The following is a 16,479-nucleotide window of genomic DNA, read 5'->3' as shown; positions in this document are numbered from 1 at the left end:
GGGGAGGGAGAGGATTTGAGCTGGGAGGAGGAATTTGGAGAGGGAAAGGATTTGAGCTGAGAGGGGGAATTTAGGGAGGGAGAGGATTTGTGCTGGGAGGAGGAATTTGGGGAGGGAGAGGATTTGTGCTGGGAGGAGGAATTTGGGGAGGGAGAGGATTTGAGCTGAGAGGGGGAATTTGGGGAGGGAGAGGATTTGTGCTGGGGGGAGGGGGAATTTGGGGAGGGAGAGGATTTGAGCTGAGAGGGGGAATTTGGGGAGCGAGAGGATTTGTGCTGGGAGGAGGAATTTGGGGAGGGAGAAGATTTGAGGGGAGGGGGAATTTGGGGAGGGAGAGGATTTGAGCTGGGGGGAGGGGGAATTTGGGGAGGGAGAGGATTTGAGCTGGGGGGAGGGGGAATTTGGGGAGGGAGAGAATTTGAACTGGGGGGAGGGGGAATTTGGGGAGGGAGAAGATTTGAGCTGAGAGGGGGAATTTGGGGAAGGAGAGGATTAGAGCTGAGAGGGGGAATTTGGGGAGGGAGAGGATTTGAGCTGGGAGGAGGAATTTGGGGAGGGAGAGGATTTGAGCTGAGAGGGGGAATTTAGGGAGGGAGAGGATTTGTGCTGGGAGGAGGAATTTGGGGAGGGAGAGGATTTGTGCTGGGAGGAGGAATTTGGGGAGGGAGAGGATTTGAGCTGAGAGGGGGAATTTGGGGAGGGAGAGGATTTGTGCTGGGGGGAGGGGGAATTTGGGGAGGGAGAGGATTTGAGCTGAGAGGGGGAATTTGGGGAGCGAGAGGATTTGTGCTGGGAGGAGGAATTTGGGGAGGGAGAAGATTTGAGCTGAGGGGAGGGGGAATTTGGGGAGGGAGAGGATTTGAGCTGGGGGGAGGGGGAATTTGGGGAGGGAGAGGATTTGAGCTGGGGGGAGGGGGAATTTGGGGAGGGAGAGAATTTGAGCTGGGGGGAGGGGGAATTTGGGGAGGGAGAAGATTTGAGCTGAGAGGGGGAATTTGGGGAAGGAGAGGATTAGAGCTGAGAGGGGGAATTTGGGGAGGGAGAGGATTTGAGCTGAGAGGGGGAATTTGGGGAGGGAGAGGATTTGAGCTGAGAGAGGGATTTGGGGAGGGAGAGGATTTGAGCTGAGAGGGGAATTTGGGGAGGGAGAGGGAGAGGGTTTGAGCTGAGAGGGGGAATTTGGGGGGGAGAGGGTTTGAGCTGAGAGGGGGAATTTGGGGAGGGAGAGGATTTGAGCTGAGAGGGGGAATTTGGGGAGGGAGAGGGTTTGAGCTGAGAGGGGGAATTTGGGGAGGGAGAGGGTTTGAGCTGAGAGAGGGAATTTGGGGAGGGAGAGGATTTGCGCTGAGAGGGGGAATTTGGGGAGGGAGAGGATTTGCGCTGGGATGGGGAATGTAGGGAGGGAGAGGATTTGATCCTGGGAGGGGGAATTTTGTACTGGAAGAGGAGGAGTTTTTGTTTGTGGAAAATGTTGGCTTACAAATATATGCTTCTGGGGTAAGATTGGTGCCCTCATTTTTTTTTTCTTGGGGGGGCTTTTTTTTATAAGATTGGTGCCCTAATTTTTTGGGGGGAGGGGGGCTTTTGGGGTAAGATTGGTGCCCTCATTTAATTTTTTTTTTTTGGGGGGGTGGGGTTTGCTAACCCACAATGCTCATACATTCAGGGGGGGTGCATTTGACATCTTTGCCCTGGGTTCCTGGCGCTGTCTGGACCACAAGACCGGCAGAGCACAGTTGCAGAACCTGTTATCAGATCCAGTATACACTATATATATTATCTGCATCTTGTCTAACGTTCATCTCCAAGTACAATATGTTTCCAGAGTAATAAATGATTTTTCGTCCCATACATAGAATCAGATACTGAGAGCCTTTCCCCTTCTCTCCAATTACGACACGTCTCGTTATGATTGAAAGAAGGAAGTAGAGGAGTAAAACGTGATCAGCCGTCCGTGACACCCGAAGTCTGCCTGCTGAGTAGGGACATTGCCTTGTGTAACACGGTGGGGTGTAGAGGGAACTGACATCCGCATGACATTATTTCCTTTTTACTTTTCATATACATTTTTTTTTACTTTTCTGTTCACTTTTCATCATTTCCCACTTGGACTCCCCAACTTTACATTTCTAACTTTGATAAACTGGAGAAAAGTTCCGGTGACTAAAGTGGGTATCATTCAGTAAAAAAGGAATATTTTGGTGACTCCTTAGACTAAAATTAAACCAGATTGTGAAAATTCAAAAAAGGGAGTTGTAAATTCTCTTTGGAATTCCATCTTGCCTCCTCAGAACAATTGCAGACACTGATAAATGAATTCAGGGGGGCGGCGCAATCAGTGGGACTGCAGTCAGTGTGAAGTAATAATGCAGTCAGTGTACAGTGGGAAAGCAGTTGGTGTACAGTATGAATGCAGTCGGTGTACAGTGTGATTGCAGTCAGTGTGCTGTGTGATTGCAGTCAGTGTGCAGTATGAATCCAGTCGGTGTGCTGTGTGATTGCAGTCAGTGTGCAGTATGAATGCAGTCGGTGTGCTGTGTGATTGCAGTCAGTGTGCAGTATGAATCCAGTCGGTGTGCTGTGTGATTGTAGTCAGTGTACAGTATGAATCCAGTCGGTGTGCTGTGTGATTGCAGTCAGTGTGCAGTATGAATCCAGTCAGTGTGCTGTGTGATTGCAGTCAGTGTGCAGTATGAATCCAGTCGGTGTGCTGTGTGATTGTAGTCAGTGTACAGTATGAATGCAGTCGGTGTGCTGTGTGATTGTAGTCAGTGTACAGTATGAATCCAGTCGGTGTGCTGTGTGATTGCAGTCAGTGTGCAGTATGAATCCAGTCGGTGTGCTGTGTGATTGCAGTCAGTGTGCAGTATGAATGCAGTCGGTGTGCTGTGTGATTGCAGTCAGTGTGCAGTATGAATCCAGTCGGTGTGCTGTGTGATTGTAGTCAGTGTACAGTATGAATCCAGTCGGTGTGCTGTGTGATTGCAGTCAGTGTGCAGTATGAATCCAGTCGGTGTGCTGTGTGATTGCAGTCAGTGTACAGTATGAATGCAGTCGGTGTGCTGTGTGATTGCAGTCAGTGTACAGTATGAATGCAGTCGGTGTACTGTGTGATTGCAGTCAGTGTACAGTATGAATGCAGTCGGTGTGCTGTGTGATTGCAGTCAGTGTGCAGTATGAATCCAGTCGGTGTGCTGTGTGATTGTAGTCAGTGTGCAGTATGAATCCAGTCGGTGTGCTGTGTGATTGTAGTCAGTGTACAGTATGAATGCAGTCGGTGTGCTGTGTGATTGTAGTCAGTGTACAGTATGAATCCAGTCGGTGTGCTGTGTGATTGCAGTCAGTGTGCAGTATGAATCCAGTCGGTGTGCTGTGTGATTGCAGTCAGTGTGCAGTATGAATCCAGTCGGTGTGCTGTGTGATTGCAGTCACTGTGCAGTATGAATCCAGTCGGTGTGCTGTGTGATTGCAGTCACTGTGCAGTATGAATCCAGTCGGTGTGCTGTGTGATTGCAGTCAGTGTGCAGTATGAATCCAGTCGGTGTGCTGTGTGATTGCAGTCAGTGTGCAGTATGAATCCAGTCGGTGTGCTGTGTGATTGCAGTCAGTGTGCAGTATGAATCCAGTCGGTGTGCTGTGTGATTGCAGTCAGTGTGCAGTATGAATCCAGTCGGTGTGCTGTGTGATTGTAGTCAGTGTACAGTATGAATCCAGTCGGTGTGCTGTGTGATTGCAGTCAGTGTGCAGTATGAATCCAGTTGGTGTGCTGTGTGATTGTAGTCAGTGTGCAGTATGAATGCAGTCGGTGTGCTGTGTGATTGCAGTCAGTGTGCAGTATGAATCCAGTCGGTGTGCTGTGTGATTGCAGTCAGTGTGCAGTATGAATGCAGTCGGTGTGCTGTGTGATTGCAGTCAGTGTGCAGTATGAATCCAGTCGGTGTGCTGTGTGATTGCAGTCAGTGTGCAGTATGAATGCAGTCGGTGTGCTGTGTGATTGCAGTCAGTGTGCAGTATGAATCCAGTCGGTGTGCTGTGTGATTGCAGTCAGTGTGCAGTATGAATCCAGTCGGTGTGCTGTGTGATTGCAGTCAGCATGCAGTGAATTTGACCCTCGTACAGCAATCCACCCTCATGTCACATGTGGCCATGTGTAGCGTGTGCCCTCCCCAGCCGGGGACCCCTCATCATCTGATGCTGCTGCTGGTGTTTAAATAGTGTGTGAAGATCTCCCATTGGCCGAGCAGAGCACATCCTTCCTCCTGCTGATGTCACACACATTGGGGAACTGAGGAGGCTGCATCACTGGGGAGGGGGCTTCCTGCAGCCAGCACTGGGGGCAGACACAAAGATTGCTGTGCTGCAGAGTGCAGGCTCTCCTCTCCTCTCAGCCATAAGGATCGCTGGATCTGGGAGAAGAGTGCTCTGCGGAAGGCTCTGGGTTCTGAAGGATTGCTCTGCAGCTGGGCTCTGCTACAAGAAGTGCTCTGCAACTGTGAAGGACTGGACTGGGTTTGGACTCTGCAGAAGGGTCTGTGGAGGTGGATGGACTGGTTTGGCATTGCTCTTTAGCTGGGATAAAGGACTGGACTGGGCTGGTTCGGGTCTGCAGCTGGTTCTGTTGGTGTGAAGGACTGGACTTATTCTGCAGCAGGGTCAGGGGCTGCCTTTGTGCTGGGAACGCTTTGTGCCCCCTGTATGGCTGCAGTGCTGTGATCAGCGGATCGCTTCAACTGTCCCCCCTGTGCCCCCCGATGATGCTGGCCAAGGTCTGACATCCACTCGTGCTCTCTGGAAGAGTCTAGATCAGGATCTTATTCTTCATCTAGGGCGGCCCCCCCAAAAAACTCATCACCCACCCTGTGCTCCTCACTGCTCTCCCTGACACCCCAGTATCATGCTGCTGAAGGAGTACAGGATCTGCATGCCCCTCACTGTGGACGAGGTAAGAGGTGATCTCCGGGTCACGGGGGGTTAATGGGGTCCTGATGACAGATTCCGCTGTGATTGATCTTCTCCATTGTCTTGTGTGCAACCTGGTTAGTGGTTGGATGAGTAACCTGGAGTACTAGTCACCGGTGATTGGAGACCGTTCTAGTATCGGTACCTAGTACTTCTAGTACTTTTTGTTGTGTGTAATCCATCATCTTCTAATTCCTATGTACAGTAGTGGTCCGGATGAGTACCCCCCCCCCCCTCCCGGACAGACCCCTCAGTGACATGGTGGCATTCTTCTCTCATCAATACCTGGATCAGTGCTGGGCTGGGATCAGTAGATTCCTGTGTAATCCATCATCTTCTAATTCCTATGTACAGTAGTGGTCCGGATGAGTACCCCCCCCTCCCGGACAGACCCCTCAGTGACATGGTGGCATTCTTCTCTCATCAATACCTGGATCAGTGCTGGGCTGGGATCAGTAGATTCCTGTGTAATCCATCATCTTCTAATTCCTATGTGCAGTAGTGGTCTGGATGAGTACCCCCCCCCTCCCGGACAGACCCCTCAGTGACATGGTGGCATTCTTCTCTCATCAATACCTGGATCAGTGCTGGGCTGGGATCAGTAGATTCCTGTGTAATCCATCATCTTCTAATTCCTATGTACAGTAGTGGTCCGGATGAGTACCCCCCCCCTCCCAGACAGACCCCTCAGTGACATGGTGGCATTCTTCTCTCATCAATACCTGGATCAGTAGATTCCTGTGTAATCCATCATCTTCTAATTCCTATGTGCAGTAGTGGTCTGGATGAGTACCCCCCCCCTCCCGGACAGACCCCTCAGTGACATGTTGGCATTCTTCTCTCATCAATACCTGGATCAGTGCTGGGCTGGGATCAGTAGATTCCTGTGTAATCCATCATCTTCTAATTCCTATGTACAGTACTGGTCTGGATGAGTACCCCCCCCCCCCCCTCCCGGACAGACCCCTCAGTGACATGGTGGCATTCTTCTCTCATCAATACCTGGATCAGTGCTGGGCTGGGATCAGTAGACTCCTGTGTAATCCAGTGGAATAGTAACCCATGCAGTGCTGGTCTGGATGAGTACCCCCCCCTCCCGGACAGACCCCTCAGTGACATGTTGGCATTCTTCTCTCATCAATACCTGGATCAGTGCTGGGCTGGGATCAGTAGACTCCTGTGTAATCCATCATCTTCTAATTCCTATGTACAGTACTGGTCTGGATGAGTACCCCCCCCCCCCCTCCCGGACAGACCCCTCAGTGACATGGTGGCATTCTTCTCTCATCAATACCTGGATCAGTGCTGGGCTGGGATCAGTAGACTCCTGTGTAATCCAGTGGAATAGTAACCCATGCAGTGCTGGTCTGGATGAGTACCCCCCCCTCCCGGACAGACCCCTTAGTGACATGTTGGCATTCTTCTCTCATCAATACCTGGATCAGTGCTGGGCTGGGATCAGTAGACTCCTGTGTAATCCAGTGGAATAGTAACCCATGCAGTGCTGGTCTGGATGAGTACCCCCCCCTCCCGGACAGACCCCTTAGTGACATGTTGGCATTCTTCTCTCATCAATACCTGGATCAGTGCTGGGCTGGGATCAGTAGACTCCTGTGTAATCCAGTGGAATAGTAACCCATGCAGTGCTGGTGTGGGTAAGTCTGCTCCGCGCAGAATTCTCCAGTACCATTAACCCTGTCAGTGCTGCAGCTGTTGGAGTCACTATTTACCCTGCCATTGCTGGGCGAAGGAGTTTTCACAAAACATAAATCCTTCTTTCATTCTTGGGTACTAGTGGCTGGTATTGGTGCATTCTTCAAATATTACTGAGTGTACTCCTGCACTAGTACTGGTGCAGCGCTGGGCCCACCGTTCTGCGACCCGTCTAACGCTGCACCTACTACTACTTCTTGGCAGATTAGATCCCTCCAGTACTGCGCTGGGTGTCATGAACGGTGTCAGCCCAAAGTGGAATCATTGGGTCCCCTGGCCCCCGCTAAGCCCATCATTGCTGCGCTGCCTCCGGGGTGTGTATGTCCTGGTATGTACATGGATTTCTCACTGGTAATTATTATTTATTCTACATGCACAACGCGGCACTATTAACCCTCGCACTGCTGGGCGCTAGGTGGTGCTGAATGCTTTAACCCTTACTGGACCATTACACCCCAGTGATCACAATGTCTTGTGATAGTCGAATATTTACCACCCCCCCAGGGAATTCAGACTTGATATCTTGACATGCGCTTTAATTTTTTTTTTCAGCAAAAGATAATGATTTCTTCCAGATTTCTTGGTCATTGTGCGGCATCATGTCCATAGGTAAAGAACCCCCCACCCCCAGCTTCAGGAAAAAAAGGGGGGGGGGATAAGATTAGGATAACACATTTCTTTTGCATGTTGGAGAATCGTCAACAAAATACAATGGGAAGCAGTTTTCTAAACATTGTTGCAAAGTAATTTCTATGTTGATACGTTGTATCTTTATGTTGTGATTATTTTGTATTGCTGTGGTTGTAGCACAAGGTCTGTGTTTACAATGACATTCCTATGTCTGATAGGTGGCCACAGGGGGGCGCTCCGTAGGCTCATACATTTAATATACAGGTGCGATAGGCTGCCCTGCTGTATACAAAGGTGTGGAGTCTTGTTAGTATAAGAATGGAAAGGACCGGACTAGGATTTGGGTTGTCGCGGTTGGCAGTCATCAAATTCGTCTCTGCGCCACATTGAGCCCGGGTTCACACTGATGCGGTGCGGAGTTCGCTCCGGTTTCTTTGTGATTTCCGCACCGCATCATAATCGCACCCCATTCATGCGAATCGCTGCGGGGGTGTATGTTACGTTAACAACGCCCCGAAATCAGTTTGCAAAACGCAGTGCGATGTGCAGAACCGGGTCACATGGTGAACACCCATGTGATCCGATTGTGGTGTGGACAAAAAACAAAGGGTCCTGCACTATTTTGATGCAGATGCGGTGTGATCAGAGCCATACAAAATGTTGGCGCAAATGGCACCGCACAGAAATTACGTGATATATGCATAGGAATGCGGTTCCTGTGTGAATCACATGCGATGTGCCGCACCGCGTCAGTGTGAACCCGGGCTTACAAGTGTTGAAGGTTCAAACCAGGGGCGGACTGACCATTTGGAAACTCGGGCACTGCCCAAGGGCCCGGGGTCAGTAGGGGGCCCCATGAGATGCCCCTGGTACCGTCTTCATAGGCTTTTTTGAGTTTGGGCAAGGACACAGGGGCCCCATGATCCCCTATTGCCCGGGGGCCCCATGAGTTGTCAGTCCACCTCTGGGCTGGGCACACATGGAGGATGTCTGCTATAGTGACTACTACCTGTGATCGCCCAGCTACTAATCACTGCACACAGGCAGCCATGTATCAGGTAGAGGTAATCACCCCCCCCCCCACATATGGAGTACAGTGATACTGATAGCGATCAATAACTGCTACACTCCATGTTGTTATCAATTGCTAGTAATTAGTAACTGGGAGATCACCAGCAATGATCCATATAGCAGAAATCACCTGTGTGGCCCCCAGCCTAGCTCTCTGCTGGGCCCAAAGCCTAAGTTGACCTCTGGAGCGTTTTTGTTAAGTTACAAATAAAATGGATGGCTTTCCTTGCTTTCCAACCTCTCATTACGTATTGTCAGTTTTTAAGACAGAAAATGTCTGTTTTGTTATATTAATCATTCTTACATTTTTGATGGGCGCTTTAAACTTCAGATATGGACTGTTTTGGCCCCTGGGAGAGGTGCCCCCCCCCCCCCCCAAATCTCTTAATCCTTAAAACTGAACTCTGAGCACAAAAAACGTCCATTTAATTATATTCCATAATAGCCATAAAGGATATAAGTCCATATTGTGAGCACCTCAGGCCTTTACAAAGCCAGATAATTCCTTGTAAATGTATCAGTGACATCATCACAGTGCTGTACATAGCCTGTGCAGAGAGCAGAGCTGTGTGAGGCTCCACCCAATACAGAAAACTACAGGAGGGGGCGGCGACAAGACCAGTTAGCAGCACAAGAAGAAAGAAAACAGAGCTGTGGGAGGGGCCAGCAGGCTCCACCTACTACAGAAAACTACGGGGGGGGGCGGCGACAAGACCAGTGACCTGCACAAGAACAAATATAACAGCTGTGGGTGGGGCCAGCAGGCTCCACCTACTACAGAAAACTACAGGAGGGGGCGGAGAAAATACCAGTCACCAGCACAAGAATAAAGAGAACAGAGCTGTGGGAGGGGCCAGCAGGCTCCACCTACTACAGAAAACTACAGGAGGGGGCGGCGACAAGACCAGTTAGCAGCACAAGAAGAAAGAAAACAGAGCTGTGGGAGGGGCCAGCAGGCTCCACCTACTACAGAAATCTACAGGAGGGGGCGGCGACAAGACCAGTCACCTGCACAAGAACAAATATAACAGCTGTGGGTGGGGCCAGCAGGCTCCACCTACTACAGAAAACTACAGGAGGGGGCGGAGAAAATACCAGTCACCAGCACAAGAATAAAGAGAACAGAGCTGTGGGAGGGGCCAGCAGGCTCCACCTACTACAGAAATCTACAGGAGGGGGCGGCGACAAGACCAGTCACCAGCACAAGCAGAGAGCTTAGCAGTGAGCGGTCTTCATTCCAGGAAGTCTCACCCTGGATGACGGCACAGATCTGGAAGGAATACACAGAGATCTCCGAGATTCCAGAAGACGGTACAGGATGAATGGATTTGGGGAATACTTGTTTAGCCCAGACTTACGTTTTGTAGGTGAAATCAAGTAGATAAATAAACGGGTACAATCCAGATACATGGACTGTTTTAGGGTTCATAAGCCTGTTCAGCCAGTCCTGTAATTCACACTGACCTGCAGACTACTAACCAAAGGCAGCTGTGATTGGGCAAACACTGATGAAGTCATCTCCATGTGCTCCCCTCTTGTAGGCATGTCTCCAGGGTTAGACTGACTGCCCTGCGAAGCAACAAGACCCTCTCAGACCCCTAGTGCTGGCCGTTCCTCTCCCTGTGCAGGGAAGACAATATGAAGACAGATTGATATACTTATGTCAGCTGCATGTAATGATTTTTTTTTTTCATTTGAATACACAAGTGATTAATATTGTATTTTTATACCTTCCTGGAGATCAGCCTAGTCTATAAGTGGCCATTATTGACCTCCTAGGAGTACTCAACCAATTATTCCAAATATATTTGTGGCCGAGCAGCTTGGATTGATATGAGTGGTAAGGGGCTGACAGACAGCGTCCTCCGTTCAGCAGAATGGAACCTCTGGATGTACAAATGATCAGACTGAACGGTGCTCCGAGTCCGGATCTCATGTGGATCTTTATAGTAATTGCACACATTACACACATTACATCCACCATAACAATCAATGAGGCAGCAGCCTGGGGCACCAGGTCTCAGGGGGACAATATGACGGAATGTTTCACAATAATTGCCTTCATTGTTTCCATCCGTCACTTTCCCTGATTCTCTTCTGTGAGTCCGCGCTGTAACTGCAGAGAAGGGCGTTGTGCAGGCAGGAGGGGAAGAGGACAGGGAGGGCATGTCTGGTCCTGACTTACCTGCCACATCCCTCATTCCAAAGCCTGGGGGGGGGGTACCTCTGGTGTACGGAGACCTTCACAAACCACTCCTCTTGTTTCAGGTCTGTTTATTATACCACATCATAGATCATTTCTGTACCTATCAGCATGCAATAGGCAGAGTCACACTCTCCGGTGACTTAGGCTTTGTTCACGCCTGCAGGTGCAACTGAGCGCACGCAGCGTTTCTGCATGTAGTGTGTAGGCAGACTATTCATTTCTGTGGGCTGCCCTGAGTCCTGCACCAAACCGCCTAGTGCTGCAGAAGCATGATGATCAGACTGTACATTGTAACATTGTAGGAGGAGGAGGAGTTTCCTCAGTCTCCCCTCCCCCAGTGATCAGGCTGTACATTGTAACATTGTAGAAGGAGGAGGAGGCATTTCCTCAGTCTCCCCTCCCCCAGTGATCAGACTATACATTGTAACTTTGTAGGAGGAGGAGGCATTTCCTCAGTCTCCCCTCCCCCAGTGATCAGACTGTACATTGTAACTTTGTAGAAGGAGGAGGAGTCATTTCCTCAGTCTCCCCTCCCCCAGTGATCAGACTGTACATTGTAACTTTGTACAAGGAGAAAGCATTTCCTCAGTCTCCCCTCCCCCAATGATCAGACTGTACATTGTAACTTTGTACAAGGAGAAAGCATTTCCTCAGTCTCCCCTCCCCCAGTGATCAGACTGTACATTGTAACTTTGTACAAGGAGAAAGCATTTCCTCAGTCTCCCCTCCCCCAGTGATCAGACTGTACATTGTAACTTTGTAGAAGGAGGAGGAGTCATTTCCTCAGTCTCCCCTCCCCCAGTGATCAGACTGTACATTGTAACTTTGTACAAGGAGGAAGCATTTCCTCAGTCTCCCCTCCCCCAATGATCATACTGTACATTGTACATTTGTAGCAAGTCAAAGGAGAGAGGCTGCAGCAGGGGCTGATCTGTGTCAGACGTGTGATCACAGCCATGATTTGCACAGGCAGCAGGATTGTGTCATCTCTAAGCCAGCATCTCAGTCCAGGGAGTAGAATGTGACCCTGGATGATACCTGAACAAACATGACTCGTGGTTAATAGAGAGACTAGTGCAGGACATAGGCGGGTCGAAAATCGGCCAATTTAAAAAAAAAAAAAACGAAAAATCGCTTGTTCGATCGGCCGACGTTGCCACCAACGTAAAAAGAATCAGCCTATTTTCATCCCGCCTACGGCCGACATTAACCCCATAACTTCTGTCCCTTGCAGAGACGGGGAGCGCACTGTACAATGTGACATCGATACATAAGAAGAAGAATTCCAGTCCGCTATTATATTTTATATGAAAAGTCTTCCGGTTGCAACAAATGTATCCGAATAAAAACATCTGTATCCGAATAATGTATTACAGTATTTTCATTTGGATATAAATGGATACATTTGTTGCAACCGGAAGACTTTTCATGTCAAATATAATAGCGGACTGGAATTCTTCTTCTTGCAGGCCACGGCTCATGCGCAGATTTTTTTATTTGTAAAACGATCGGCCGATTTCCCCATCATTGCCGGGAAAATCGGCCAGTTGTCAAAATCGGCCGCAAATTTTCCAACATGCCCGATAAAAAAAATGTGCAAAAAGCGGCTGAACAATTAACCCACTAACAGTGCGAAAGTCGGCCGATTTTCGACCCGTCTATGACCAGCATAGGAGATGGAGGCAATGTGAGGTGTGTAGTGTGATCTCTGGTCACTGAGGATGGCGCACTTATCATGAAAATCTGATGTTGGATCCATTTTTAAGCAGCAGAAATGTGCAACCCAACCGATCAATCAGATGTTCGTTCCCTGAACCCCTGGAAGCGGCCTTCATTCTGACTGCTAGGAATGAGCACATTCACTGTCCTGCACACCTCCCTCTGTACTGTGTGTACTATGGAGTCGCACATTTCTAATGATCATCATTCTTTGTATCAGATGGATGTGTTCACTAACAATGGGCGGACGATTCCTCCCGATCTGGGATTGTGGGCGGACGATTCCTCCCGATCTGGGATTATGGGCGGACGATTCCTCCCGATCTGGGATTGTGGGCGGACGATTCCTCCCGATCTGGGATTGTGGGCGGACGATTCCTCCCGATCTGGGATTGTGGGCGGACGATTCCTCCCGATCTGGGATTGTGGGCGGACGATTCCTCCCGATCTGGGATTGTGGGTGGACGATTCCTCCCGATCTGGGATTATGGGCGGACGATTCCTCCGGTCTTGGACTGTGGGCGGACGATTCCTCCCGATCTGGGATTATGGGCGGACGATTCCTCCCGATCTGGGATTATGGGCGGACGATTCCTCCCGATCTGGGATTATGGGCGGACGATTCCTCCCGATCTGGGATTATGGGCGGACGATTCCTCCCGATCTGGGATTGTGGGCGAACGATTCCTCCCGATCTGGGATTGTGGGCGGACGATTCCTCCCGATCTCGGATTATGGGCAGACGATTCCCCCTGATCTCGGATTATGGGCGGACGATTCATCCCGATCTCGGATTATGGGCAGACGATTCCCCCTGATCTCGGATTATGGGCGGACGATTCCTCCCGATCTCGGATTGTTCTGTGGACGATTCCTCCCGATCTCGGATTGTTCTGTGGACGATTCCTCCCGATCTCGGATTGTTCTGTGGACGATTCCTCCCGATCTCGGATTGTTCTGTGGACGATTTCTCCCGATCTCGGATTGTTCTGTGGACGATTTCTCCCGATCTCGGATTGTTCTGTGGACGATTTCTCCCGATCTCGGATTGTTCTGTGGACGATTTCTCCCGATCTCGGATTGTTCTGTGGACGATTTCTCCCGATCTCGGATTGTTCTGTGGACGATTCCTCCCGATCTCGGATTGTTCTGTGGACGATTCCTCCCGATCTCGGAGTGTTCTGTGGACGATTCCCCCCGATCTCGGAGTGTTCTGTGGACGATTCCCCCCGATCTCGGATTGTTCTGTGGACGATTCCCCCCGATCTCGGATTGTTCTGTGGACGATTCCTCCCGATCTCGGAGTGTTCTGTGGACGATTCCTCCCGATCTCGGAGTGTTCTGTGGACGATTCCCCCCGATCTCGGAGTGTTCTGTGGACGATTCCTCCCGATCTGGGATTGTTCTGTGGACGATTCCTCCCGATCTGGGATTGTTCTGTGGACGATTCCTCCCGATCTGGGATTGTTCTGTGGACGATTCCTCCCGATCTGGGATTGTTCTGTGGACGATTTCTCCCGATCTCGGATTGTTCTGTGGACGATTTCTCCCGATCTCGGATTGTTCTGTGGACGATTCCTCCCGATCTCGGATTGTTCTGTGGACGATTCCTCCCGATCTCGGATTGTTCTGTGGACGATTTCTCCCGATCTCGGATTGTTCTGTGGACGATTCCTCCCGATCTCGGATTGTTCTGTGGACGATTCCTCCCGATCTCGGATTGTTCTGTGGACGATTCCCCCCGATCTCGGAGTGTTCTGTGGACGATTTCTCCCGATCTCGGATTGTTCTGTGGACGATTCCTCCCGATCTCGGAGTGTTCTGTGGACGATTCCCCCCGATCTCGGATTGTTCTGTGGACGATTCCCCCCGATCTCGGATTGTTCTGTGGACGATTCCCCCCGATCTCAGAGTGTTCTGTGGACGATTCCCCCCGATCTCGGATTGTTCTGTGGACGATTTCTCCCGATCTCGGATTGTTCTGTGGACGATTCCTCCCGATCTCGGATTGTTCTGTGGACGATTTCTCCCGATCTCGGATTGTTCTGTGGACGATTCCTCCCGATCTCGGAGTGTTCTGTGGACGATTCCTCCCGATCTCGGATTGTTCTGTGGACGATTCCTCCCGATCTCGGATTGTTCTGTGGACGATTCCCCCCGATCTCAGAGTGTTCTGTGGACGATTCCTCCCGATCTCGGATTGTTCTGTGGACGATTCCCCCCGATCTCGGAGTGTTCTGTGGACGATTTCTCCCGATCTCGGATTGTTCTGTGGACGATTCCTCCCGATCTCGGAGTGTTCTGTGGACGATTCCCCCCGATCTCGGATTGTTCTGTGGACGATTCCTCCCGATCTCGGAGTGTTCTGTGGACGATTCCCCCCGATCTCGGATTGTTCTGTGGACGCGGTTTGGCGCAGGTTCTTCCCTATCATTTCCATGGGGAGCGGAGGGTTTTTTCAGCAGCGGCGCCGCACGGCTCTCCATTCATTGAAGCCGCTGCCTCTGAATGAAGGAGGACTAGGAGAGGAGAGGAGGGGAGAGGAGGGGGCTGACTCCGCAGCTCATTCACTCGCCACTCACTCCGCTCAGGATTCAGAGGTAGAGAATATTAATGGAAGGAACCATTCACAAAATTCACAACGGCTCACGCCGGCCACCGACAGGAACCGATCTGACAGATGTGATCCCCAGAGCGCTCCTTGTTCTGACACTCACATCTATTCATATCTAGGTGCCAGCACACCTCTCTGCAGACTATCGCACCGTGTGAGCTGCCATTGTGACTAATTGAGGCTACTGTATTATTATGCAGGATTTAAGGATGTAAGAAGTTACACATCCATCAGGGGTGGTGGGAACCCCTCATAATGGGCACAGCGGGGGTACAGACCCAGGAACTCGGAACAGGGATGGTGGGAACCCCTCATAATGGGCACAGCGGGGGTACAGACCCAGGAACTCAGCACAGGGATGGTGGGAACCCCTCATAATGGGCACAGCGGGGGTACAGACCCGGGAACTCAGCACAGGGATGGTGGGAACCCCTCATAATGGGCACAGCGGGGGTACAGACCCGGGAACTCAGCACAGGGATGGTGGGAACCCCTAAAAATACTAGAAAAAGTTTTTTCATTCTACACAAGTGACATCCATAGTCTCTTCTGCTTCCCCTGCAGTAATATTTCCAGCAGTCACATTGTCACTCGTGTTCCTGTCCTAGGAAGCTGGTCAGGTGACCACATTGAGGGAGGGGTGACACGGGGACAGCTGATGTTCACAATAGCTGCCGTGCACCAAAATAATCCGGGAGTTGTGGAAAAAGCCCAGAATTCCCCAGGACAGCTGCATGACACTCCGGCGTCACCCTCCGTCATCCCCCTTCCAGGAAGGTTCGGGGACAAGGAGAGGACAGCTGTGGGTGCGTCGCTCATCTTGTTCTGATCATTCATTTTCCTTGTCTTTCTCTGTTCCAGTTTCCAGGGTGTGATGAGCAGTCTGAGGGCTTTCTGATCCCCCGAAGCTGAATACTCAGATCTGCTGTTCAGCGCCCCTTTTCATTGGTTGATTGTATTTCCAGATCAGTTCACATGTTATCTGTGTACAATCTCCACGTTGGCTAGTTCCCTACAAAAGGTGGGGGGCAGAGCTGTTGTTAGAAACCACCGGGCCCCGTACAAGCAACCTGACAGGGACCCCCAATAAACACAGTTTACTAGGCTTCAGTTATGAATGAACACAACGAGTGATCTGTACCAATCACTCATTGTGTTCATTCAGGAAAGAAAGGGTGTGGAAAATAAGACGTATTCACTGGAGCCTTCCCCTACTGTCCATCCTGAAGGATCCTATTGTGTACTGCGAGTGGGAGAGGACTGCGGGGGTGGGGCAGGAGCGCAGTGGGGGGGGAAAGGTATGACGCAGAGTGAGGGTGATCGGTGTGGCAGGGGGGGGGTGGCAGATACTGGAACTGATCCCGTCTATGGCTCTCTTTGCAGCAGGTAAAAGCTGGTGGGAGGGAGAGGAGATCTGCAGGAGTGGGGCAGGAGCACAGGGGGCTTTGGCAGTGGGGGGGGAAGGTATGGTGCAGAGTGAGGGTGATTGGTGTGGCGGGGGGGGTGGCAGATACTGGAACCGATCCCGTCTATGGCTCTCTTTGCAGCAGGTAAAAGCTGGTGGGAG

At 50.7% G+C, this 16,479-nt stretch overlaps 1 protein-coding gene across 1 annotated transcript in view; it reads left to right on the top strand.

Moving 5' to 3' along the window:
* The first annotated feature begins 4,303 nt into the window (after nucleotides 1-4,303).
* PITPNC1 (phosphatidylinositol transfer protein cytoplasmic 1) overlaps nucleotides 4,304-16,479 on the top strand; it is a 164,435-nt gene continuing 152,259 nt past the window's right edge. The window contains exon 1 of the mRNA XM_089661463.1: nucleotides 4,304-4,942. Coding sequence (XP_089517589.1) covers nucleotides 4,895-4,942 — 48 coding nt within the window. The 5' untranslated portion in view covers nucleotides 4,304-4,894. The remainder of the gene's footprint in view (nucleotides 4,943-16,479) is intronic.

The sequence above is a fragment of the Staurois parvus genome, unplaced genomic scaffold (genome assembly GCF_062004578.1).
Source record: "Staurois parvus isolate SC_StPar_1 unplaced genomic scaffold, SC_StPar_1.0 ptg001344l, whole genome shotgun sequence".
Taxonomy (NCBI): domain Eukaryota; kingdom Metazoa; phylum Chordata; class Amphibia; order Anura; family Ranidae; genus Staurois; species Staurois parvus.
The sequence above is the reverse complement of the archived record's forward strand: the minus strand, read 5'-3'. Positions and strand labels throughout refer to the sequence as shown.